This window comes from Castanea sativa, chromosome 2, assembly GCF_040712315.1.
Source record: "Castanea sativa cultivar Marrone di Chiusa Pesio chromosome 2, ASM4071231v1".
NCBI classification, from domain to species: Eukaryota; Viridiplantae; Streptophyta; class Magnoliopsida; order Fagales; family Fagaceae; genus Castanea; species Castanea sativa.
The window spans coordinates 7,680,617-7,706,229 of NC_134014.1; the positions used below are offsets into that span (position 1 = coordinate 7,680,617).

At 36.7% G+C, this 25,613-nt stretch overlaps 3 protein-coding genes and 3 non-coding genes across 9 annotated transcripts; 2 read left to right on the top strand and 4 right to left on the bottom strand.

The window, feature by feature from the left end:
• Positions 1-248: 248 nt before the first annotated feature.
• On the top strand, positions 249-7,882 carry LOC142625893 (uncharacterized). Of its 2 annotated transcripts, XM_075799642.1 has the most exons (8): positions 249-606; positions 1,842-2,240; positions 2,698-2,815; positions 3,251-3,563; positions 3,831-3,903; positions 4,628-4,718; positions 4,802-4,881; positions 7,280-7,882. In XM_075799642.1, the coding sequence occupies exons 1-8, from the start codon at positions 556-558 to the stop codon at positions 7,409-7,411; spliced, it is 1,257 nt and encodes a 418-aa protein (XP_075655757.1). In that variant the 5' UTR covers positions 249-555; the 3' UTR covers positions 7,412-7,882. The 2 variants fall into 2 exon arrangements, with proteins under 2 accessions (XP_075655757.1, XP_075655758.1); XM_075799643.1 differs by lacking the exon at positions 249-606 and having other exon boundaries at positions 1,836-2,240.
• Positions 7,883-9,017: 1,135 nt separating this feature from the next.
• Positions 9,018-15,249, bottom strand: LOC142623339 (uncharacterized). 2 transcript variants are annotated; one of them, XM_075796734.1, is made up of 10 exons: positions 15,151-15,249; positions 14,868-15,023; positions 14,141-14,572; positions 13,725-13,781; positions 10,963-13,331; positions 10,610-10,879; positions 10,445-10,525; positions 9,984-10,095; positions 9,822-9,888; positions 9,018-9,391 (listed from the first exon to the last, which is right to left on the bottom strand). In XM_075796734.1, exons 2-10 carry the CDS (start codon positions 14,986-14,988, stop codon positions 9,295-9,297), a joined length of 3,606 nt encoding a protein of 1,201 aa, XP_075652849.1. In that variant the 5' UTR covers positions 14,989-15,023; positions 15,151-15,249; the 3' UTR covers positions 9,018-9,294. The 2 variants fall into 2 exon arrangements, with proteins under 2 accessions (XP_075652849.1, XP_075652850.1); XM_075796735.1 differs by lacking the exon at positions 13,725-13,781 and having other exon boundaries at positions 15,151-15,224.
• A 171-nt stretch (positions 15,250-15,420) lies between these two features.
• On the top strand, positions 15,421-15,492 carry TRNAP-UGG (transfer RNA proline (anticodon UGG)). The gene has a single exon. It is a non-coding gene; the product is annotated as a tRNA-Pro (tRNA).
• A 299-nt stretch (positions 15,493-15,791) lies between these two features.
• Positions 15,792-15,863, bottom strand: TRNAP-AGG (transfer RNA proline (anticodon AGG)). Its single transcript has one exon. It is a non-coding gene; the product is annotated as a tRNA-Pro (tRNA).
• A 71-nt stretch (positions 15,864-15,934) lies between these two features.
• On the bottom strand, positions 15,935-16,006 carry TRNAP-AGG (transfer RNA proline (anticodon AGG)). Its single transcript has one exon. It is a non-coding gene; the product is annotated as a tRNA-Pro (tRNA).
• Positions 16,007-18,874: 2,868 nt separating this feature from the next.
• On the bottom strand, positions 18,875-23,975 carry LOC142624605 (uncharacterized). Of its 2 annotated transcripts, none has more exons than XM_075798252.1 (2): positions 23,838-23,975; positions 18,875-22,419 (listed from the first exon to the last, which is right to left on the bottom strand). In XM_075798252.1, the coding sequence occupies exon 2, from the start codon at positions 22,227-22,229 to the stop codon at positions 19,329-19,331; it is 2,901 nt and encodes a 966-aa protein (XP_075654367.1). In that variant the 5' UTR covers positions 22,230-22,419; positions 23,838-23,975; the 3' UTR covers positions 18,875-19,328. The 2 variants fall into 2 exon arrangements, with proteins under 2 accessions (XP_075654367.1, XP_075654368.1); XM_075798253.1 differs by having other exon boundaries at positions 18,875-22,465.
• Between the last annotated feature and the right edge of the window lie 1,638 nt (positions 23,976-25,613).

Here is a 25,613-nt window from a genome sequence, read left to right on the forward strand (position 1 = left end):
GTCTGCAATTTGCAAATGGAATATAGGTGAGCTGCAGAAGGACACGTTTCCGTGTGAGAAAGCGAGTACGGAGTTGAGGAAAAAAGGAAAGGGTGTGTGAGATTTTGCACCAGTAGGCCTTCGAATAGTGACAAAAGTGAAAAGTGACAACAACAAATGAAGTGGCCACAAACACATCAAAAACATTGCGGCAATTACACGATTGCTTTTACTTCTCTATAATTATTATTTCTGTATGGCCTTCAGACAAAGTTTCTCCTCATCTTCCCAAGCGACCAAACTCTGACCAAAGTCCCATCTTTCACACACACCCCTGTTACTTCTATTATTATTAAAATATTACTCTACTAAATCAAATTATATTCTTTTCTTTTTTATCTTTTTACTCTATAAGAGCTTCACAGCTATTCTCTCTTCCTAGATTACTCGAATTTTTGTCAGATTTCTTTGGATTTCTTGTTTCCTTTTATGGTTCTTGTGTATCCTATGATTTCATAACTTATTTTTAAGGTTATTGATCCATTGAAATTCATTGGGGTTTAACAAATAATAATAATGCAAGCAGTTCAAGCAGTTTCCAGTGGAGTAGCAGAGAGTTCTCCTCAGGTTGGCTGTTATTTTTTGTATTTTGGATATGTATATATGGGTGTGCATGTGTAACTTATGCTTATTCTTTCAGATTCAGATATGGGGTTTTTTTTTTTTTTTGGTTTTTTAAAGTTTCTGTTTTTATGTTCATTTATTGCAGATTAATGGGTGTTTCTTTAATTTACTAAATTATTAACGCAGAACTGTAAGCTAGGCAATTTTTTTTTTTTACTTCAGTAGCGGTTGATTTTCAGTTAGGAGCATTATTTATATAGAGGGCACTGAGCGGTTCTAGGAGTTCATGGCGTTGATCCGGTTGTTCTGTTGGTTTAAAGGATTTGGTTTCATCATTTTAGGTTTGAGATAGAAATTTCTCTCAAATTTTTTTTTGAGATAGAAATGAATATGTTCGGCTGACATACCTTTTGGAGTATCCCTATTAGGCAATTACGGCTGACACCATGTGGGTCTTCAATAATTTTTGGCTGTTGAATTGTGGTTGCCTAAAATATGATCTGATGTGTTAGTTATAGAAGTATAAGGAAATGAAAAATTAGTTAGAGAGTTTCATGGTCGTGAAGAATATGGAAGTGGTTTAAGGTGGGTTGTGGTATTTGGGAATTCGAATCTTGGAAGTGGTCATATGTTGTTCCTTGAATGTAGGTAGGCAATGCATATAATCTATAAGTTAATCTTTGTAAATTTAGAAAGTAATTTTAGATATACGCCCTTTATTATCATGTGGAAGGTATGGCATTAGAAAGTAGTTTTAGACAGAGGCCCTTCATTTGATTATTCTCACGTATTGGGGGTGTAGAAGCACCGTGATTTAAATAATGAAGTTACCTAAGGAGTGTCAGGGGTTTGAGTTCAGGAATCGACCTTTCCAAATTTGGGGGTTAAGCTACACACCAACCATCTCTCACAGCCCCAGCAAAAGCAAGAGGCTTGTGCTCTGGTGGACCGTTTTGATTTGTTCTCTGTTTTTGGCATGTTGCAAAACGCCATGAAAAATAGAAACGTTTTAGAGGAACCTGAAAGTCTGAGACCTAGGAGCAGTGAAATATTCAAATTACCTATGACCATGTAATGCTGTTCAATATTATGAGATAGTTGCGTTCAGTTTGGTAGGATTTGCAATCAAAATACTCTTTCCCATTATGGTTGATATGATCTTGATATGCAAGACAAATTTTGGCGGTGCTTATAGAGAAAATGACATGAAATGGTGTTCATATGTTTGTTGCATGCAGGTAGATATCCAAATAGACAAAGTTTCGGACCCAGGACCAACCGGGAGGCGTCCAGATATTGCACTTCAAATACCCCCTAGACCCATAGGATTTGGCAATAGTCAAAGTGGAAAGGGTTTGCTCCAATCTCAAGGCTCCGCCAAAGGCAGTTCATCATCAGGAGGCATCTTGCGGGGTTTAAGCTTCAAGAAAAAGGGGACTTTATCTGATGGTGAGAGAAGCTTCCTCCTCAATTCAGACCCCAAAACCGCCCCTGAAAGTCCAATTATGGCCAACATCAAGTCTGCATTTTCATGGAAAAGATGTACCTCTCTTCCGGTTACACCTGCAACAAACTTGTCCCCTTCAGTTTCCACACCTGCGTCAGCGAGGACATATGATGAACGGCATAAGCCACATGTGAGTTATCATGTATTTTGCAGTTCTTTCTGATTGCTGAGATTTCAACTTTCAAGATCAAGTTTCATGAATAGCTATATAAAAGCATATTAATCTAGAGAACCCCAATAATCAATCACCTGGACACAGAATGGTTGATGAATTAATGAAATGTTATATATGAAATCTTTTTTTTTTTTTAATCAATTTTTCTTTCTATTCATGCCCCACTCATCTCATCAGGAGCATATCTTTAATAATGATGGCAAGACCACTCTACCATCATATTGATGTGTGCCCCAGATGAAAGTTCCTTCTAGATCTATATCTAGCAAAACAACTGCAATTTTTTCCCCTCCCCCCCTGCCCCACTAAGCCAGGGCATCTTCTCCTAGTTTTAAGGTCAATGTTGCAGGTTGATGAGACTGCTATTATATAATTCTAGATGCTTAAGGTGATTATTGTCAATTTTGTGCAGAAAGCTGTTCAAGCTATGGTTTCAAGGTCCCTGTCTGTGCCTGGGCAAAATGTTGTCATTGTAAGATCTGTATCGTTTGCTGTCCAGAAGGAGCATGCCCAGACACATCCTAGTGATGGTATGTTGTAAGACATACTTTATTGTTGCAGTTCCTTATTTCTATTCTACAACTCATGGATTGATAGACTTGTATGACATGAACCATCTTTCATTGTAAAAGTCAGTCAATGATTGTGTGATTTTACACTGATTTCAGCAGATCTATTTAGTTTCAGTTTCATTAATGTTTGTCATTGTTGCTTGTTTGATATTGTTAAAAATGTGTGCATTCACAAAAGCGTTAGGTGTGTAGTGTGTGAACTTAACATTTAGGCTTTAAATGTTTATCAATTATCACCCATGGGCCTGGTGGCTATTTGAGTTCTATTCAAACACTAAAAGATGGTTGAAATATCTGTATGTAATATTTAAACTGTTGATGTATTATAATTGTCTGATTGTAGTCCCTTCAATGTTATTTAACACTTGTAAATTCAATTTTCTGGCACATTAGATCAAATAACTTCCGTTCCGGCCGAAGGCAATGATGAAGAGATTCCTGAAGAGGAAGCAGTGTGCCGGATCTGTCTTGATGTATGTGAAGAAGGAAATACACTTAAAATGGAATGCAGCTGCAAAGGTGCCCTCAGGCTAGTACATGAAGAATGTGCTGTTAAATGGTTTAGTACTAAAGGAAACAAGGTTTGTGAAGTATGTGGGCAAGTGGTTCAGAATTTACCAGTGACTTTGCTTCGTGTGCCCACCTCCGTTCGAAGGGATAGCAGACAAGAGCACAGTCAACAGAATTTGCGTTCACAATCGATAAGGTAATGTAAAATGAAAGTGAAAGACGTATTAAGGCTTTCAAATTCAAATGAGGCACTTTTGAGCCAAACTCTGTTGATTTTATGAGTTCTTTTTAACGTAAATTTATCACACTGAGAGAGAGAGAGAGAGAGAGAGAGAGAGAGAGAGAGAGAGACGTAAACATCCACTTAAGTTTCTCTCTTGTTCAAGTAGTATTTTCTTGAGCATTTATTCATCCTTTCGTTTTTATTTTCCTGCTTTTTCTGATTTATTCTTGCTTATGGCAGTGCCTGGCAGGACTTTGTGGTGCTCGTCTTGATTAGCACAATATGCTATTTCTTCTTTCTTGAGCAGCTACTGGTAGGCCACTTTGCTATAAGATAAAAGTTAAACAAGAAATATTTGTTATTCCTGTTAACTACTTTGGTACTTGGATGAGTTGGTTGCTATACACTCTCTTTTAGGTCAACTTAATGCCTCAATATGTTTGGCTTCTTTCATAGAACTCTACAAGATACAGTGCATAGAATGTTCTGTCCTGAGACCTGACACATGTAATTTGTTATGTGTATCTAAAATATTTATTAAAATCAGAATGTATGATGAAGGAAGAATATCAAAAGAAATAGAAGTGGTTCCAATTACTATTTTAGCATAAATGTAATTTGTTATGCATATTTAATATATATATATATATATATATATATTAACATGATCAAGTGACAAGTCTAGCATAACTAGGCTCCAAAATTTGTGCTGGTGGGGGATTTAAAATCAGAATATATGAAGATTCAAAAGAAGGGGTTCCAATTACTATTTTAGCATAATATTTAATTTGTTCTGTGTATTTAATATATCCATTAACATGATCAAGAAACTAGTTTAGCATAATTAGGCTCCAAAATTTGTGCAGTGGGGAATTTAAAATCAGAATGTATGATGAAGAACAAAAAAGAAATAGAAGTGGTTCCATTACTATTATCATAACTTCTTCTTTTCTTTCTTTTTTTTTTCTTTTTTTTCCATTTCAGGTTCTGTAGTAGTTGGCATTGCAGTGTTAATCCTTTGCCTTCTTATTTTGTAGATTCATAACATGAAGACTCAAGCTATCGTGATTGCAGCACCATTTGCTTTTACCCTGGGCCTTTTGTCATCTATTTTTGCAGTCATCCTTGGTATTGCTGAGTCTCAGAAGTAAGAAATTACAAGTTTCTGTTAAATTATCATTTTCTTAGTATTTGTTTATTTTGATTTGCAGCAATCAAGGAGTACATATGGACATATGCAGCTCTTGAGTTTGCACTTGTGGCCATCATTGTCCACCTTTTCTACACTTTGGTGAGAAATGATATCTTTTTATTTCACTATTCTGTCATCAATTTGCTCCATGATTTCCTCCTTGATTCTTCTTACTTACTTTCTTGAAAAGTACCTTACCTTTTTTTTTTGCTGGTAAAATAAAAAGTACCATACTTCTTTGGGGTTTTCTTATGAAAAGAATAAGATTTGTTACTTAGTAGGTTTAACTATGAGGCAGCTAGCCACTAGGTCCTCTAATTTAGATGATATAATGGTTATATTTAAGTCTTAACAAGATATTAGATTCTCAATACAATTCTGCTTCCACACCCTAAAAAAAAGAAGAAAAACAGAAGGCTGGATGATTGTTTTGTACCATCCCATTGGTTCTACTCTTAAATGGTGGTGCAAGTGAAACACTAACCCAAAAATTCTAGCATTAATGGAGCCAAAGCAAACCTATAGTTGCTTGCTGCTGCTCCAATTATGGCGCCACTTCTAAACTTATGGAACGTGAAATACATTATTTCTCTAAGCTGCTGAAAGTATCTCTTATGAGATATTTCTCCATTAGGAGACTTAATGTGACTTACATAAGATTTATTTTAATTAAATATTTTTCTTTTGTTTATTTAATAATATGAGTGATAAATAGAGCCAATAGTTTTGTAATTCAACTGACATCTCATATTGTTTCCAACAAGGATGTCCATGGTTCAAATCCCCCTTCCCCAACTATCGAAATATCCACACAAAAAAAAGAATAAATAAAGACCCAATGTTTTAGAATTTTAATTCTGAAGACTTATTTCATGAAAAGTCATATGAAATTATAAATAATTTTCAGTAACTAACTCCTTAGTTGAAGAATTAGAATAAGAACTGACACTAAACAAAGAGGGTCTGTAGTCTACCCTTCAAACAAGTTTGTGTTTCCATAAAAGGGTTTAACAAGATAGGCCATAAGTTATAAGAATTCTCTCCAAAAAAAAAATCTGCAAGTGGGTTTTTGTTCAAGACACTTGAACAATTATGGCCTGAGGTATCTCCCCTTTATTTGGCTGCATATATTTTGTATAAAATTTCTTACATATTTGAGATGCAGATGTGTTGCAAAGGAAAATTAAAAAAGCACATTTGGTTAATTGTGATAACTGAAAATGGGGATTAACTCATAGGAGAATTACTATGTTTGGGTGGATGCATTTTTTCTTTATTTAACCATTCAGCTTGCAACACCCGCTTTTACTTCACCATTATATCTTCACAGAAGTCCATGCTGATATTTTAATAACGGAAATTAACAAAGATCACTCTGGTTGACTAAAACTAGCCTACGATGACCTTTTGCTTTCCCCCCTCCTCATTTTCTGTTATGATCCTAGCATCCCACATGGATTAAGTGTAAGCTTAACCATGTGTTTATAAAGCTCTTGGGCACCTGGTGGTATGTTATGATCTTAGTGTCTCACATGGATTTAGTGTAATCCCACATAGATTAAGTGTAAGCTTAACCATGTGTCTATAAACTCTTGAGCACCCTCCCCTTGCAAGTCAGTTTTCAAGGGTGAGTTCTACTCATGGGCTATGAAGCACGGGTGCGTTTCGGGATTCGGGTGCGGGTGCGGGAGCGGGTGCGGGACTCGGCAATTTTTGAAAAAGTAGGGTGCGGGTGCGGCGGGGTGCGGCGATTAAAAAATTGTTAAAAATATTTTTATTTATATTTTTAATATATTGCTAAACATACTTTTTTTACATTATATAAATATATACCAAATTTAAGAACAATGGTAAATAATAACTAGAATACAGAGAATAGGAGAAAGCCTAGCTGAAGAGTGAAGGTAGAGAGTGGGAGAGAGGCTCAAGAAAAATAAAGAGGGAGAGGGTTGGGTCTTGGTTTTTTTCCAAACGGTGCGTTTGCACCTCTTTTTTTTTTTTTTTTTTTCCAGCCATAAGCACCTATTGTTGTTGTTTTTTTTTTTTTTTTTGAATTTCGGCCGGTATCGGCCGATTTCGGCCGATATCGGCATATTTCGGCCGATATCGGCCGATTTCGCCGGTATCGGCCGGTATCGCCCTATTTCGGCCGGACCGATTTCACCCGATTCGGGCCGAATCGGCCCGATTTCGCGCGCGTCGGCCCGAATCAGCGCCGTATCGGCGCGAATCGCGCCGAAAAAAATGTTTTTTTATTGCCGGACGCGCAGGCAGCGGCGTCGCCTGCGCATCGCCGCGTCCGGCCGCGTCCGACGCGGGTGCGGCGGCCCAAACGCCGCACCCGTGCTTCATAGCTCATGGGTTCCTAACATTTTCACTTTCACTGTCACATGGCTTTGTAAAATATCCAATTTTTGCTAAGATGCAGGTGTTCTACATGTTTGACTTATTGGTCCTTGTTTTCTTGTTGACTGAAAGCTTCTTAATTTTTTTGCAGCTTCATCTGAAGGCCATTTATGCAATACTAGTTGCATCAGTTCTAGGTTTTGGCATAGCCATGAGCCTCAACTCCCTGTATATTCAATATTTTTCTTGGCGAGTTCAAATTACACAGAGCCCCCCAGTATGATCGGACCCCATTGGGTTGCAAGGTCCCTGTGTCTGTGCTGGTTGCTTGCATGCGTCAGTAAATAATTCGTGTACATATCCAATTATCCATCACTTGATAATCTATTAAGTAGAAAAATCAAGTAATGCCCTGAAATGTGCTTTGTTATTGTAGAGTTATTTTGCATTTGCAAAAATTAGAAGTTCACACGTTAAAATGTTGAAGAGTCCTTTTCAGGGTTGACCATCAACAAATGTTGGAAACTTGGAGTTCTCTTTGTTTTGCAGTCTCACTATATCAATTGGTATTTTCACACTGTTGAGGCATTGACTGTTTTTAATTCAGAAAAATTTTGAAAGCTTTGTTTCGCAGTCTCACTATATCAATTGGTTTTGTCAAGGTCAAAGATGTAAGAAGAGCTAAGACTCGAATCAGAATAGAAACAATGTTGGAAAAATATTCAATATGTACTTCAATGTGTGTTTTTATTCCCTCCCAGTTTTCTGTATACACCACCCCTCTGCTTCTCTTGCTGTCTTAATAGTTACAATGATGTTTCTTGCTTACAATTTGTGCATTTTTAAGATTTACACTATAGCAATCGGTGATAGTAATATTTTTGTATTGCAAAATAAAAAGGAAACAAATCTTGGCCTAATTGCATAATGTAGTTGCTTCTGATGTATGAAACCAAATTCTCAAACTCAAGGTGATCAACAATGGCTTTTGAGTAGAGTTTGTGGTTTGTTTTTGTGTTAAAATCCCTTTTCCTCTCCTTTATGTGTGCATGCTTCTTATTTACAGTAGCTCTTTTAGCATGCAATTTTATGCTTACATTACATTAGCATTGTGTTGTCACCTAAAGGCTGACCCTAAATTTAAGAGAGAATGTAACTTAAAACCACTTGATGATAAGGTCCCCTCAACATCAAATTTCTTATTGGTCGAGATCTTGTTCTTCCAATGTATGACACGGCATGCGTATATTAATGCAAGTTTCAATTAAAAGAGGAATGGGAGGGTGTATCATGAAAATCGGCTTTATAAATGGTAAATTAGTTCCCTATGCTGCCCTTCACTTAGAAAAAGAAAATGCAATTTAGTCGCATCTTTCTTTAAAAGACATCAGATTAAATCTGTGGCAATATTTTTGCTATACCGTTGTTTACTTGTTAGTTGTTACATTTAACATATCTCAATCTCACCCCCTCAAACATATATGTTCATTCAAAATCCTTTCCAGTGACTACATATTTACCAGCGAAAAGCACCATAAATCTAAAATGATTTTGACTAGCACATAAAGAAACAACATTTCCTTAATAATAATTAAAAAGGGAAAATTATACTTTTCACTCTAAACTATACTACATTTTATACTTTGCCCCTCAAACGATCAAAACACATGATCAACCCCCCTCCCCCCTCAAATCGAAAACTTTGTTACATGTCACCCTTGCAATTTTTTTTTTTTTTTGTTAAGTCTAATTGAATTTAGCATTTAAAGACTAATTTGCCCTCTAACATTTGTTTTGGAGGAGTAAATTAGTCTTCTAAAAATTAATTCCATCATACTTAACAGTTAATACCAAAACAGACAGCGGGGGATATTGAAACAAAGTTAAAATTTTGGGGGGAATCATGCATTTTGATAGTTTAGGGTTCAGTATAAAATAGGGTATAATTTAAGGTGTAAAAGTATAATTTCACCTTTCAAAAAAAAAAAGCATGGGAAAGAGGCAACAAAATTATACATGAATCTTTTCTACAGCATACTTATCTTTACATGGAAGGCCTAGAATTGGGAACATTCACAATATTTATGTATTGATCACTACATTCTACCAAAAACGCCTACAGGGGATCAGGAGGAAAATCAGAGGAGCAGATGAATAAAATGGATCTTATTTTTGTTTAGTCACAGGAAGGAACTGATCTCCATCTTTTCTCAGCCATATTGTCGAACGGGTTTGTTTAACACGATCCACAAAGAGGCGATGCCTGTCATCAGGAAATTAAATGCATTAGTAAAGATCACCAATGTTTCCCCTCACTACAGGGCCCATACATTTGGATCAATTACTGGCCATCAATTAGGCCAACAAAGGAAAATTTAAAAAAAGACCTTAGCAATCAAACAAATAGAATAATTCAATATAAAAATTAATAATGTAGCATAGTTTTTACCATCTATTTGCTTGCATGCTTCAGCCAGTAGAGAAGACATGCAGAATTTCACTTCTTAAAAGAGAGCTAGAATTTATTGACAAAACCCCTGAATTTCACTTCTTAAAAGAGAGCTACAATTTATTGACAAACCCCAGCATGCACTTTTAAGACAGACAAGTAAATGGCCAAACGATCTTCTATCTTTGACAAAGGCATTCATTTATGCATCATCAGGTAATGCTCTTATTAAAATAAAACTAACCTTTCATACTCCAACCTCTGAGTAACTATACCATTCAATAACAGCTCTGAACTGTAAACTGCTGCCCCTGCAAGTAAAAGTAATGTTGCCCAATTCCTAGTAAAGTGTACATTTTTTTGGATCATTTAATAAAGGCAAAAATGACACATGATTGTAGCTAACCTTTTTCGAGGTAGGGCACACAGAGAGCATAATCTTCTTCGCAAGATAGAACCAGCAAATCCTCTGGAATTTTATCCCCCTTAAGAGTAGATCTGCCAGTTCTCTCCACTGCCTGGAAAGCATTTTGACAGGAAATCAGTGTCCGACAAACAATTTGGCACATAAAAAACATTTGAAGCATCTCAGGATTCAGACGGAGCCAAAAGCACTGGCAACTGGGCACTCAAATTAAGGAAAAAATTAAATAGATATCTACCCCCCGCCCTCCTCCAAAAAAAAAAAAAAAAAAAAAAAAAAGGAAACCCACGATAGCAAGATGAAACCACTAAGACATACCTAATTTACTGCCAGAAGCTTTGCAATTATGACCACAGCCGTGATTAAACTATGTTCAAAATAGAAATGCTACTTCACTAAGAAATGAACATACGAATCATGTACAACTTCAAAAAACTGTGTACCTCGCCCTGTACTGCTTTAACCAAACTTGAAATTATTTCTTTGCCAGGCTTTGTATTTGGGGTAATCAAAACTCTTTGACCCTGCAGAGATATTACCATTTGAGAATTAACAAAATGAATAAGTAGCCAATGCATCTGGTAAAACCAACATGACTAGAATTTTACCTTCAAAAGTGGATGCTGGGATGCACGTGCCAATGAAACTGGCAAGCTAAAGCCAACCTCCTTTTCCTTTTTGGCATCCCTCAAAATGTAATTCTTCTCATCAATGAAACAGCTAGCTTGTCCACAGCTCTGAAGCCATAAATGTGTCACCACTGGTTTTCCAGAAGCAATGGCCTCTAACATATTCCTTGTACGCACAAATTGATCTGCTATGAAATGTGTGGCATCTGCAATAGAAGACGCCATGGAAACTCCAAGCCGGGCCAAAATCTGCGGGACAAGGACAAACAAGATATGGTTCAAACCAGCTCCAATGATTCTAAAAAAGAGACCCTGAAGAAATCACAAACTACCTTCTTCTGCTGCTTAATTATATCCTCATCCAAGTGGTGGCTGTACAAAACTCGAACATCAGTTATATCTCTCCTCTTTCTTGAATCTTTTAATGCAGAAGGAGGCTCAGGCCCGGCAGTACTTAAGCTACGGATTTCTTTCAGAAAAAGTGACATGTTTCTCTTGCATGACTGTTTTAAGTATTCATTGCCCATACAAATGGGTGATGCGGCATTCTCAGGTGTCCTACAATTAACTGGAGTAGTAGCACATGCTGAATCAGATACTTTACATTTCTCACTTGGTGATCCATCCATCCTGGCATTCACTTTTTTGGCAGATGATGGGCAACTTGCACTGCTGTTTCTGTCAGAGCGCCTACTTGCCTTTGCCCCAGCTAGATCTTTAGATATCATGTCTCCATTAATCTCACCAGACTTACCATAAATAGCACCCCCTGATCGTGTTTTCCTCTTCATGTTTGAATCAACCAAAGTGATTTTAGCATCATCAAGTGACCTCTTGCGCTTGGTGACAGATTGTCCAATATCTTTTGGCCGAACAGATTCAGGTGCATCATCTAAGTTATCAGATCCATTTTCAGGATCAGACAACTTTCGACAAGATCTTCTCCTTCGAGGACAGCTCAATGCATCAATTTCAGAACCATTAGCATAAGCTGTCAGCCTTTGAGTGGATTGCTCATGATGACTTGGTTTTACATTGTCAACTTCTCTGGATTGATTAGGACAAAACATAGAAGACTTTTCCTTCAAGAATGCAGAAGCCTGGATGCCTGTACTATGTATGCTTTTCTTTTCTAGGGCAAAAACCTCAATCGGATGGTTCATCTCTTCCCTAAGGTCACTGGATGCATTCTCAGCCTGCTTCAATTGATTTACTACCAATGACTGTCTAGTTCGATGAGCAACAGGTGCATATGTACCATCTTCTCCTAGTAAATTCCACTTCTTAACTGTGCCACCTCCACTTAGTGTTGCATTGCCATCAAATCTGTTGGACTCATTAATGCAGCTTCTGTCCAAAGTTCCTCCAGCTTTTCTTCGCTGAATGATCTTAGATGGCATTTTGTCAGAGTTTCCACTCCCATTTATCTTAGAAACATTATCTAAATGTTTCTTAGATGAAATCAAGGACTCTTTACATAATTTGACACTATTGCTCTTAACTTTCTTGCACTGTCTTGAAACACCAGAGAGTCTTACCCTCTTACGAGAAGAGGGCTGCTTTACATTATCCGTTTCTCTGAAGGAACCTCTGCAAGAACCCTTTGAACGGTTCTGTCCACCTTGATGGACATCTTTAGCATCATGGTTAGCAATGCCCTCACCCTGGAATAAGGCTTCCATAGCTTCAGCTGCCATCTGTGTATCAAAACCTACATTTATTATTTCTGGCACATCTTTCTGAGCAAAATTAGTTTCCAAATTTCCTCCAGAGGGATTGTCATTAGACTCTTCATTCAACTCATTGGCAAGATTTCGTTTCAAATTTAATTCTTGCACTGTCTTGTCATTCACTTTTGGTTTTTGCAACATTAGTTTTGAGTCAGAATGAGCCAAACCCATCCTTTTGTTATTGACTTTTGAACGTTCTTGATGGTCTCTATAGTCATCTAGTCTGCTTACTCCAGACTTTTGGGGTTGGGTAATGGATCTCTTCCCGTGGCCTCCACTATCAAAGAATTCTCCTTTCTTTCGGCGGAAGATATCTCCCCCTCCATCATCCTCACGGTTATCATCCCAGTCAAAAATCCCTGTTTCTCCAAATATGTTTCTAACATTGGCTTTCTTCGCCAAACTTTGCTGGCCCTTTGCACTTGAGAGAGAATTTGATTTTCCCCAAGATTTCTTTCCAAGGTCATAATCTTGTTGAGATTCCATGGCATTATCTTTAAGGAACCTGTCCACAAAATCCAATGCATTGGCCTGTGATAACTCTCCAGGTTCTTGAGAGTCAGCATAGCTTAACCCTGCCAATCCATCGTCACAATCAGGCAACTGAGGCAACTCTTCTCCTTCAACATTATTGCTGTTATGAGGAAGTCCTCCATAGATATCATGTGAATCGTCAGTGAAAAGTTTTCTAGCTGCTTTACTGCCAGCCCTGCACACGTTTTCATTCCTTGATCCCATCATTTTTTCATTGCATCCTCCAACATCAGGTTCCTGATCTACTAGCTCCCCAACTTTTGGGGGATCCTGTACGATAGACGTCTCACTATTCTTGACAGTAAATACTTCCAGAGTCTGATTGTTACTTGGGACAGAACAAGATCCATTGCTAACTCCCTTCAAAGCCATGCGAGCTAGAGCAGAGGCACGGAACATTCCTTCACAAACTGTAGTAAACCGCAATGGCTGAGCTCCTAAGCAAAACAGGAAAATAAATAAGGAATGAAACCTCTTTCTGTTACCGTTCCAGTCAGATATGCATTCATTATAGATTAAAAACGTATACCCACAGAAAGGTGGCCTAGTTTGGTAATTTTCAACATACCCACAGAACTTTAACCCTAAAAAATCTGAGACACTGAATGCAATACAAGCACATAACAAGGACAACAAATTAATAATTTCACCAGAAACTAGCAATTCATTTCATCAAATTAGATGTGATGACTTCACCTGAAACAATCAATCTTACCAGATGTGCATTCAAACTAGGGGGAAAAAGAACTGTTTCCAGGAGTCTTATATAAATTTAGACAAAAAAAATGTGCATTGTAAACACACATTGCAGGAGCAGAAGAGACACATACCAGGTTTTGGTTCTTGGATGCATTGAACTGTATGTGTTTCAGTTGACACATGGACTTCTGAAGGACAATGAGGAAAGACTAAAATTAATTTCTCAAGTCCAATAACAATTTGCCACATGCAAAATTTACAAGCAGCAAAAGAAACTTTTAGTTAAACTTTGAGATTTTACACATTAGTAAAAAGATTCAAAACACACAAAGTACAAGTCAAGTAGTCTGCATATGATGCATAATTAATTTTCTTATGACCCCTTTTCTTTCACAGCCAACACTTTGAATGAGATAGAATGAACCAGAAAGAAACAGATCATGCAAATGTAACAGCATGGAGCTTCAGAATACGTAATCAAAGGAAGTATTCTAAAAATTACTTTTAAACGAAATTTTCATAATTGTCAAATATACTAGTGAATCACCTGGGTTCTGCTTTTTATCAGCTAAAGGGTCAGACTGATCCATTACTCCCTTTTTATCATGGTCATGAAGAGAAGTGTCCTGAAGCTTCTCCTCATCCACTAACCGACCACTGCCACTTCTTACCGATCCATCATCAGATTGCTCATCAATATCATCCAAAACCTCAGTTCTATCTGTTCCTTCACCCTCACTATCACTATCAATGGCAACTTCATTATCAAAATCATCCAATAACTGAGTGTCCATATTGTAAATGCAATCTGGATCATCCAACACTTGGGTCTCGTCACCAGTATTCAATTCTTGGGTTTCCCCAGCAAGATTCAATATTTGGGTTTCGAATGCATATTCAATGGGAACAGTGTCCTCAAAAGCCATGGTGTTCTGCAGATATTTTAATTCCTCAGCATCCTCAGCCTCACCCTTTTCACCTAATTTTCCAAAGAAAAAGCAAGTTGGTATCTTTACTCTTGAACATCTCAAATAAATTAAAAAAAAAAAATTAAGGGCCACATTATTAAATTTCTTTTTCAAATGAACCATAACAAAATTGAAAGTCTCCCTGATAACGATTGTAATCCCAAAATCCATACACATTCCACCATTAATTATTTCTAAAAATTCAGCAAATATATATATTCCTTTTTCAATTCTTTAGATAATCAACCTAAAAGCACAAAACTTTGAACATAAATAACAACATAATCAGAGACCAAAAACCAGTACCAGACAATGTAGGGGGAGAAAACTGGCTATCAAGGACCTGGGTCTCGAAATGAGCAAAATTGGCATTTGGGTCTGTATTGATTGGTTTGATTTCACCATCATCGTCTCCAAGCGAACCCATTTTTGTTGTTTTTTTTTCAAATCATTCGATTTCACCTGCAAAACACAACCAATCTATATTGAAACCCTAACAAAGCAATGAAATTTATTGCTTATATTTCTTAATAGAACAGATATAATGCAAATAATCAATGCGGAAGAAAGAAAGACACATCGAACTCACGCCGGAGAGAGAGGGAGAGAGAGAAAGAGGAAGCTAGGGTTACGGAAGTGGAGGGAAAATGTGGGAGAATTTGGAGGGAAAATTGACAGTAATATGAGCGGAATTTACTGAGGGAGTGGAAAAGACTTTTCCGTAATTTTCTGTAACTGATAGGAAGCAATGGACAGTTTGATGTGATTTGATTTTACCAGAAAAGGCAAAGTTCAGGTTAAAAAAAAAAAACAACTATTAAAGGTATGATTGGATAATAGAACACTGCAATAACATGAAGGGCATTTGGTCTAGTGGTATGATTCTCGCTTTGGGTGCGAGAGGTCCCGAGTTCGATTCTCGGAATGCCCCTTTTTTATTTGTTTGTGTGTGTTTATCTTTCCTAACCAACCAAACAATCTTAGCCGTCTTCTTCTTCTTTTGAATCCCTTTGCTTTGATTTGTCGCTTTGCTTATAAATTTTTTTGGAGGTTTGCTTGGTCGGTTGGTCTTGTAATCTTGTTGCTTTGTTGGAAGTTGAAACACAGTAACACTACATGGTACGGGGAAATCAGAAAGCGCTTGAAAACAAAAACAAATGAAGCTATCGTTTTCTTTGTCCCAAAAAAGAATACACTACCACAAAAATAAAAACAATGAATAATAAGTGGGGGGCATTCCGAGAATTGAACTCGGGACCTCTTGCACCCTAAGCAAGAATCATGCCACTAGACCAAATGCCCTTGTTTTATTCTTTGTACCTAAAATCTAAAATAACTAAAAGAGAAATATAATACAGGGAAAGAAAAATCTTGGGGCATTCCGAGAATTGAACTCGGGACCTCTCGCACCCTAAGCGAGAATCATACCACTAGACCAAATGCCCAGGACGGTAAAACTGAGACTGATATCATTATTTAACGATAAACAAGTTTCTTTTCTGGGAAATGCAATTAAACTTCCTTATTTCTTCTAAAAATAACTTCCCCTTTTTTTCCCTATCTGATGTAGAAATTACAGAAAATCAATATAATTTTCAACTTTCACAGTAGATCTCGCCTACACTTTAAAAGCTTTTATGTATAATCCAAAAAAGAGAAAGAAGTTTTAAAATTCTATACATAAATCAAATAAGCTCTTTTATTTAAAAGAATTAAAACATTTCCCACTTCTTGCAAACTTACTTTACCTAAATATAAAAACACGTCATTAGATTTAGTTAAGTTGCAAAAACACTTCTTGGGTTTCAATTCTTTTTTATAACTCCAGATTTTCATATTCATCAAATTGACTACTAAAACTAATTTTTGTTAACTGTTATGGACGGAAAAATCACGTGACCATCACATACCTAAAACTAACTTTTATAACTCCAGATTTTCATATTCATCAAATTGACTACTAAACCTAATTTTTGTTGACTATTATGGACGGAAAAATCACGTGACCATCACATACCTAATGATGCAAATTAGTTGATGACTCTTCTTATTTCAATCACATAATGGTTATGTGATTTTTCAGTCCATACAAACTAACAGAAGTTAGTCTCAAAGGTTAATTTGGAGGATATGAAAATCTCAAGGTATTATAAGAAAGAACTAGAACTCCAATGGGTGTTTTTGTATTTTAGCCAAAAAAATATGAATAGTACTTTGAAAGGATTCATTTTATTTTTAAATTACCTTTTTAATTATTTGTAGGTGACAAAGAATATTCATAAATTCAGTTCCCATTGTTCTTCATTTAAAGTTCTCATATATCTAAGTACGAAGAAAAGATTTAATCAATTGATATAGTTGTTGATACTTATTACTAACAGATTTAAGATGATATTTTGAGAGTATTGAAGATGGAAAGAGCACATCAAATGCTTACATTGGCATTGCAAAGTTGAGAAAATTTTCTTCCACTTGTAACACTCATCTCACTAGCTAATGATTCCCACAATGTATAGAAAAGTTTAACATAATCATGATTGGGCAGAACCTTTTTTTTTAAAGCCACTGATGTCTCTGTTCATGATTGGACAGAACCCTAACTGAAGGGTATGTTTGGTCATGTGCCAAAGTTTCAGTACTAAAGTGACAAAAAAGTTAAGAGGGTCTTAGTGCAATAAAATAAAATTTTAAGGGTCTGAATGCAATTTACCCAATTTAATAAATATTTTATGATATTGTGTACAATACCTTTTATGTGCTTCTTTGCCTCATCCATCCTGCTTTTATTCAACCATTCACCTAATTTTTTATCTATCCAACATTTTATACCTATCATTTTTTACCTTATTGGTAAGTTACACACATACCCTCCAGCCTTCTAAATTATTAATCCACGATATTAAAAAAAAAACCACTATTAAGCTTTCTAATCAACTCCACAGCTCTCCAAACATCCAAATGGTTATTGACTCTATGAGTCAACCGTAATGAATCCTTAATATGCTAGTTAGGGTCGTCCCCATATATATATATATATTATTTTATAACATTCTATTTTATTCAAAACCATACTCTCAATACCCATTACGAGTGTGTTATGTATAGTACAACTTGTCTCACCCTCCCTTAAAAGTTATCATGACTTTTAAGTGGAATTATGGTGTGCCTTTGTGTTAGAACCCTTTTCCCTCTCCCTTGTGTGTGTGTGTTTGTTTCTCCCAAAAAAAAAAAATATCCATTAATTTTGGCATGACTTACAATAATTAAAACACATCGGACCAACCTAATCAACATATATTTACACATTAACCATAATCTAAAAACTAAAGTTTATGCCAAATTAAACCTTGAAAATCTCAACAACAAACAACAGCTACCAACTAACAAAATAGTGAACGGAATAAACAAAGTTTACTTATGTCACATTGATCAAAATAGATTAAATTGTAGGTTCTTAAAAAAAATATTAGATATCAAAATAAAATAAAACAAAGAAAATATAGTGGATTAAAACAAATCTAGGTCCAATGGAAGAGAAATCTGATAAAAACACACAGGTTGTGTTATTATTTCGGTTAGTCAAAGCTATTGCATTGGTTATGTTATTGTCACTTTGAAAGGAGAGAACTTTCGCAAGTAATATGAACTTGGGGATACTCATCTCTTCGAAAAATAAGCCATATTCCCCCACAAAGGAATGTTTAGTACTAAGAGAGTATCTGAACCAAACTCCATATTAAAGGGTGAATTTCACCGGAACAAGCCTAAGCCTATAATTAGCAAGCATCCATGGTCTTCATACATGTCAGATCAGGAGGGTAAAAGACATTGATCCTTGCAAGGAAGGGGAGTTAGGGCAAGAAATCAGTGAGGCAACGAGGAAGCTTTGCATACTTAAACCATTTGACAAGTTACAAGATCATCAAGAAAGTCTTTTGAGGCAGCAGCCTCTTCACATCATGTCCTCTGCTAATGGGATCGTACTGCCTGCAAGCCTACAGTGCAAGTTTACATGCTTTTAAAAACGCATAAATCTACATCATTTATGATGTGAACTTTTCCATTAACCCCATATTTGGACCCAGTTCCAGATGCAAGGATAGTTTAGAACCAACTGCAACTGCAACTGCAACTGCACCTGCTAATATGATATGCAGTGATTCCAACGTATGCTATTCAAGAACAAATTACATCATAGAGACAAATCCGAACTGTTTGCAAACATTTAACATGCAGAAAAAGGACCCGCTGCCGACAGACGCGTGCACACAAACACATTTTTGGGTGGGGGGGGGGGGGTTAGAGAGAGAGAATTCAGAACCTCATTTTGGATGTGCATTTGCAGTTCTACATATTGAACAAGGCTAACATTATCTGACCCACTATACTAACTAGAGGTAAATAAACCACAAAATAGGTAGAGTGGATTTGCTGAAAAACTTTTTCTACTTCCAAATAAGGTATCTACCAAGAGAAGACGTAACAGAAAAATCCAGATAAAATTAACGCTACCTTGAAGTAACTTGTGCCTAATTAGCCAAGTTGCATGGCACCATCAAGAGGATTAGAGACGAGTAAAATTCAACAAAAAACCAGCACAGCCTCCAAAATTCTCTCCAATGCAACAGGATTGAGGACAAAAATCATTACACTGCCAAACATCTATCATATGCACTTGATGGGTGTGTCTCCGCTGAGCAACTATAAGAACAAGGCTGGTGCTTTGACTCTAACCTGAACAGGTTCTATTAATTCAGTTTTCCTGCCTCAAGAAAAATAATGAACTGGCAATGCTGCAGGATCAAGTTCCCAGAAGCCTCTCAGGGTGCCACTTTTCTCTTTTGTCAGTCGGAATGCAGGTAATTGATGGGAGAACCTAAGAAGCTCTATCCGAGGAATCCCAATGATTACTTCTGATCCCTCTTTTAATTGGGCCTTGAAAACTGAGTTGAAACCATCCACTCGCTCCAAAAACAACACTCTTATATGCAAATCCTCCTCCTCAACAACTTCTACTATATCATATTCACAGCTCTCCAACTCAGAACATTTGATTTCAGCAGTCCAGTTCTTATATAATGCCCATACCTCACCTTTCCTAGGAAAGATGGCATACTCATTCCTCTTACCAGCAGGATCAGATCTTACCTGATGCGAAAAGGAAGTGGTAGTAGTATATACCTGGGATTGACTCTTAATCTTAAAATTTCCACAACAAATGGGCATGCCTTTATCACGCCATTGGATAGTGTTGTTTGGCAGCTGGCGGGAGCCAAGCCATGTAAGGTGCAATTTGAAAACTGAGCCAGCATCAATTTTCGTAATAATACCATAATATTTTGGCAATCCATCCTCATCACTGTACAATGCCCAAATCTGACCAATCTGAAACTTCTCCTGGGATTTTTCAGCATCAAAATCGTAGAATTCAGGTTCTGGAATTTCAATAGCTTCTGAGGGGGAAGCTGGAGGCTTACTGTGATCTTCCATAACATTGCCATTACTGCTTTCCCCAGGCTCAAAGTGGCTGCTCTTTACATCAGCCTGGTGCATTGATGCATTTGCACCAGCCTCCACTGCCACATCTTCAGGCACAGCAAACTCTTCAATTTTAAGGGGTAAAGCTGCAGGGTCTAGTTCAAAAGATCCTTTCGGCACACCTTCTCTTTCCTCACCAGTCATTTTAAAGGATGGAACCCTGTGTGAGAACCTAAATAGTTCTACAGGTGGAACTAGAAATGTGCCCATTTCTTCCTTAACCATTCGACAAAAGAGGCTTGCAAAGCCTTTCACCTTAACGAGGTATGCAACACGTATACCCACATCCCGTGCAAACTCTGACAAGATTTCAACAAATTCATACTCAGGCTTACGATGCTGGTCTGGATCAGAGTACCATTTAATATCCCAGTTCTTGAAGAGTCCCCAAATTTCTCCCTTTCTTGGATAAACCTTGAAACTATCTCTACGGCTGCCCTTCTCCCAAGAAATCAAATGAGAGAACATAAGACGATCTTCAGTGTTTTCCGTGTTCCCCTTTGTAAACTTACCACAAGCAGTAGGCAAGTCCACATTGAACCATTTGATTTCATCCTCATCATCTGGGTCTGGCTCTAGCCAGGTTATCCTCAGCTTAAACCCGGGAGAGAGAACTTTCTTAATCTGTGCGTAAAATCTAGGCATGGCTTCCATGGTATCATAAACAGCCCAGATCTGCCCTGCTGCAAAACACTCTTGTTCCCTATCCTTGTCAAAGTCACTGAAATCTGGATCAGGATATTGAAAATATTCAGGATTCAGTGTTGCGTCAGACCTTGAATCAGATGCAGAATTGTCATAAGCTTCAGAAGTTTTCTTACGGTTATCATCAGCCACTGTTTCTTTTCCACTCAATTTTGCTTTCAAGTTCCCATTCGGTAAGCTCTCCTCAAAACAAGCATTTTCATTCTGTTTCACCTCTTTCAGATCTTCTTTTACATTAGAAGCTAAATGAGATGATTTATTCATTTTAGATGACTCTTTTATAGATGCATCTCTGCTCTCCTCTTTAGTGGCAGAGGATGATTCGCTCCTCTTGGCTTTTTTTCGAGAGTTTACAGTGTTTTCATCATCACTCAAGTTTTCCTTGTAAGAAACCTGCTGCTTGTGCCGTGAAGATCTCCGGATGTTTTGGTCTCTAAAAGATTCAAACTTCTGTCCACCCTGAATATTACCATCATTGTCTACAGCTATATCTTCTTCTTCAGATTCAGTGCTGCTCTTAGAACTAAAACTCTCACTGGATTCCTCTACCTGCTTCCTCTTCTTACCATTCATCTTTCCTGATCCAACCTTACCGACATTCCCCTGACATCCTACCTCCACTTTGCAAGCACCATCGTTCTTCTGGGGGAACACTGGCTTACTCATGTTGGCAGCTGGTGGTGCATGACTGCTGTTGGTAGTTGGTGGCGCATGACTGTCGTTGGTAGTTGGTGGAGGACCTTGCACATTCATGTCATACGCAATGAATGGCTTCTGGCAACTGTGACAACGGAGAGATCTATTGACAACTTCTTTATAATACTGGTACCTTACTGAACAAAACGGACAGACAGTCCAGAAAGTTGGGCGGACATTAGAGTGACCCGGTGGAACTGGCTGAGGCGGCTTCTGTTGCTGAGGATTCGAGCCTGTCACATTGCTCCTATAGTTATTATGAGCCCCAACATTTGAGGTCCAGCTGCCCTTTTGAGTGGGCCGACTTGGTGGTGCCGCTTTATACACAGGAGCTCTGCGTTTCATGTCATGAAAAGCACGTTTATCTCGGTCTAAAAGCACTCTTTGAGCTTCCCCAATCAGCTTAAAAGCAGCTTCGGCACCTGCAAACTTGTTTTTATCAGGATGAAGTTGTAGAGCAAACTTCCTGTACTGCTTCTTAATCGTTGCCTCATCAGCTGTCGGCTCAATCTGAAGGATACCATACCAGTTCATCTCATTCCCATATATTCTCTGCTCGGCAGCAATATGCACATCGCAAACCATAAGCATCTGAGAAATATTATCCACATCAGGATATAGATGTTGGGCCTTGATAATAACTTTACGCGCCGCAACAAATTCCTTGCTTTCCATCTTCTTCAAAGCAATCCCCTTGGCCCTGACAGCCTCTTCTTTATTGCAATCCATCACTGATCCAGAACCAGAACCTGACTCAAATTGCTTCACTGAAGTTCATTCGACAGAGAAGCTGCATCAAAATCCCATGCTTGCTTCAATCTATATTAACATAGCCACATTAAAATGCAGAGCCCATACAAACCCTCCAGAAATCCTGACCCATCATCCAAAATATTCAACCCGCGCATCCAGATGGGCCCTACAAATTTTGTATAAATTTAAACCCGTTAAAAACCTAATATTTACTGCAAAAAGAGAGAGAGAGAGAGAGAGAGAGAGAGAGAGAGAGAGAGGGAAAGGGAGTGATTAGCAGCACCTACAAGCTTGAAACCATTAAAGTAATACATAAGCATCTGTGTCAGTTGCATCACTCCATAAAATGAACAAACAGTACCCAAGAGACATGTAACATTAATTTTTATTTATTATAATCTTCTTTTTCAATATATTACATTGTCATACCGACTTGAAATTCAACTGATGCCAGGAAGATAGGGATATAACAAATATTTTCAAAATCCTAACCATCACAAAACAACCCAACCTAATGAAGCATCAACGCCTTGTAAATAAAATGAAAATGAAAATGAAAAAAGAAGCAAAGCTTGGGAAAATAAAGACACCTAGTCTACAGAGACCAAGCCAGAAAAAACACACCCATGTTGCCAAATTAGCAAACATCCAATTATAGATTAACTAAAAAAAGAAGAGCATAAAACACACCCAAAAAAAAAAATGATTGAAACTTAATCAAAACTATACATCCATTGGTAATTTAACAAATGGAAAACCTCAATAACATTAAGCAAAACAAAAATTAAAAATTAAAAACACAGATACAGGCTGTGCATGTTCTACGATTTCAAAAGCAGAAAAATGACCCATCAAATAACTACAAGTGTCAGATAGCCTGGCACATGTCACTGTCAAAGAGCGAAACCAAACCCAGTGATACATCTTAAAAGGATTAGAAGATTCTTTAACCCCTAAACAAAGTCCAAAACAAGTTCACATTTTACACACAAAAAAAAAAACACACACACACACACACACAAGCTTTTTAAAAAAAACTGAACAAACCCGGAAATACCCTTATATTGCTAACCCTAATATCATTCAAATTGTGCAAAACCCAACTCAAAAAAACAAACATTTCTTTAAACCCTGACCAAACCCCAAAAGCCACAAAATCAAGTTCACAAAGAGAAATATAGACAAGCTTTTAAGAAAACTGAACAAACCCAGAAAAACCTTTACACCCTTAACCCTAATTTCATTCAAACTTTGCGAACCAAACTCAAAAAAAAAAAAAAAAAAAAAAAAAAAAAGGAAAAAAAATCAAAGTAGAAGTGACCCACTAATATATTTGAGAAACTGAAACAAACCCAGATAATGCAAGGCGAAGAATAAGATATTATATTCTCAATCAACTCAAAAACGAGGAGATGAACAATTTGGAGAAATGAAAATTTTAAAAAATTAGGCATTTTACAAATTGGGGAATTTTTTTTTTTAAAAAAAAACCCTAGAACTGTTAAATCAGTTTAAAGTTTAAACTCAAAGAGATTAGAAAAATTTGAGCGATTATAGGAGAGAGCAGAGTGAAGGAGGACTTACTTAGTGTAGTTGAAGAGTAAACCAGAGGTCTTGTGGGAACCAATGGGAAAGGGTTTTGCTGTGGCAAGAGAAACTGAGAATTTGAAGGAGGAGAGAAATATAATCTCGGTTTGACTTTAATTTTCCTCTTCTAGCAAATCCAATTTGTACTTGTGTTTATCATGCTAAACCTTGTAATTATGTTGCAGTTGAAGGACTATTTTGAAAATTTTTTTTGCTAATATGCCCCTGTATACTTTGAATTTGCAGGTGTAGGTTAGATCTAGTTAGGGGAATTAGACCAAATCTTGTAATTATGTTGAAGTTGAGGGACTTTTTTGAATGAGTTATTGGTTAAATTGCATATTTGGTCCTCGATCTTTTATCTTTGTTTCTAAGTAGTCCTTATACTTTCAAATATTTCACTTTAGGCCCAATACTTTCAAAATTATTTCAAACAGGTCCTTATCGTAATTTGACGGATGAGAAATGCCGATAAGAAAAAATGGAATTCATTCTACGTCATGGGCTTCATGTCATCAAAGTGATATCGATTTCGTGAATTTCGTTTGCCACATTAGCATTTTCATCAATTAGATGATAGTGAGGACCTTTTTGAAACATTTTTAATTATAAGGGTGATTTTGAAAAAAACCAAAAGTTGATTACCAAATATGTAACTTAATCTAAATCCCTATTTTGCCCTTAGTAACCTATTTTTGTGGACTAAATTGCTCTTGGGTGAGTGATGATATTCTTATTTGCCCCCTGACATATCAATTAAATCCCTATTTTGTCCTTGATATACCAAAAGAGAAACACTATTTTTCAACTTTTTAAAAATGTATAGTTTGAAAAATACTATACCTAAAAGGGAGGGAATTTTATAGAAATAAAATTGAAATGTAGTAACTTCTGTGTACAGTTAAATTTAAACACTTGATTATATTGATTAATAAAACATAAATATTTTTATTATTTTTTAAAAAATAATTAAATTCAATACAGTTATGTATTTAAATTTAATTGGAAAACATCAAATAAAAGATACTCTATTTAAGTTTTAGGCACCGTTTGATAATAGTATTTAAACAACGAAAACTATTGTTTAAACACCGCAACACGTATTTTCACACACTTTTTCACCATATGTATTTCCATAAAATTTAAACGTCGTTACTAGAAATTTTTTACCAAACGAACTCTACTCTTTAAAAAATTGTAGCATGAAAAATGCAATGAAACCCCATGCCAAACAGGCACTTATTACAAAGTAGAGAGAGAACTCTTATTTCTAGTTTTCTACAAACTTTAGGTTATTTGCTTATATAGTTTGCTGATTGTGTAGTGAAATACTATTCATAAATTATACAGGGTCTAGCTTTTTCAAATTCCATTCTAGAACTTTCAGTTGAGTCTAATGCTTCACCTTTCTGGAAAGTGCTTGTCTTTATCCTTTTTAATACAAAATTGATGGTTTACAAAGTGCAACTACAATTTGACCATGAAAAGGGATGCCTTCCCTTTTGTATATACTTACTGATTATAACAGTTTGTCCTTTGTCAATAAACAGTCCATCGAATGCAATAGTCGCCTTTTTGTCCCAATCTAAATTCATTTCAATCCAGGCATATCATCCCCTACTAAATTTAGTCGATTTCAAATGATTATTTAACGTTCGTAGTAACAATGGGAAGAAAGTCCCAAAAAAATTACCAGTGTGTACTTTGTCTCGGTTTGATGGATGTGGGTATTACTGTACTGCTCCGATTATTGTTACAGTTTTTACAATACTT

Excerpts from the sequence above, each read along its gene's own strand:
- LOC142623339 (XM_075796734.1), bottom strand. The coding sequence starts at position 14,988 with ATGGGTTCGCTTGGAGACGATGATGGTGAAATCAAACCAATCAATACA. Across the intron at positions 10,880-10,962 it reads TAATTAAGCAGCAGAAGAAG|ATTTTGGCCCGGCTTGGAGT; the intron begins GTAGTTTGTGAT and ends CTTGTCCCGCAG. Across the intron at positions 10,096-10,444 it reads TTAAAGCAGTACAGGGCGAG|GCAGTGGAGAGAACTGGCAG; the intron begins GTACACAGTTTT and ends AATGCTTTCCAG.
- LOC142624605 (XM_075798252.1), bottom strand. The coding sequence starts at position 22,229 with ATGGATTGCAATAAAGAAGAGGCTGTCAGGGCCAAGGGGATTGCTTTG.
- LOC142625893 (XM_075799642.1), top strand. The coding sequence starts at position 556 with ATGCAAGCAGTTCAAGCAGTTTCCAGTGGAGTAGCAGAGAGTTCTCCT. Across the intron at positions 2,241-2,697 it reads ATGAACGGCATAAGCCACAT|AAAGCTGTTCAAGCTATGGT; the intron begins GTGAGTTATCAT and ends AATTTTGTGCAG. Across the intron at positions 3,904-4,627 it reads TCTTTCTTGAGCAGCTACTG|ATTCATAACATGAAGACTCA; the intron begins GTAGGCCACTTT and ends CTTATTTTGTAG.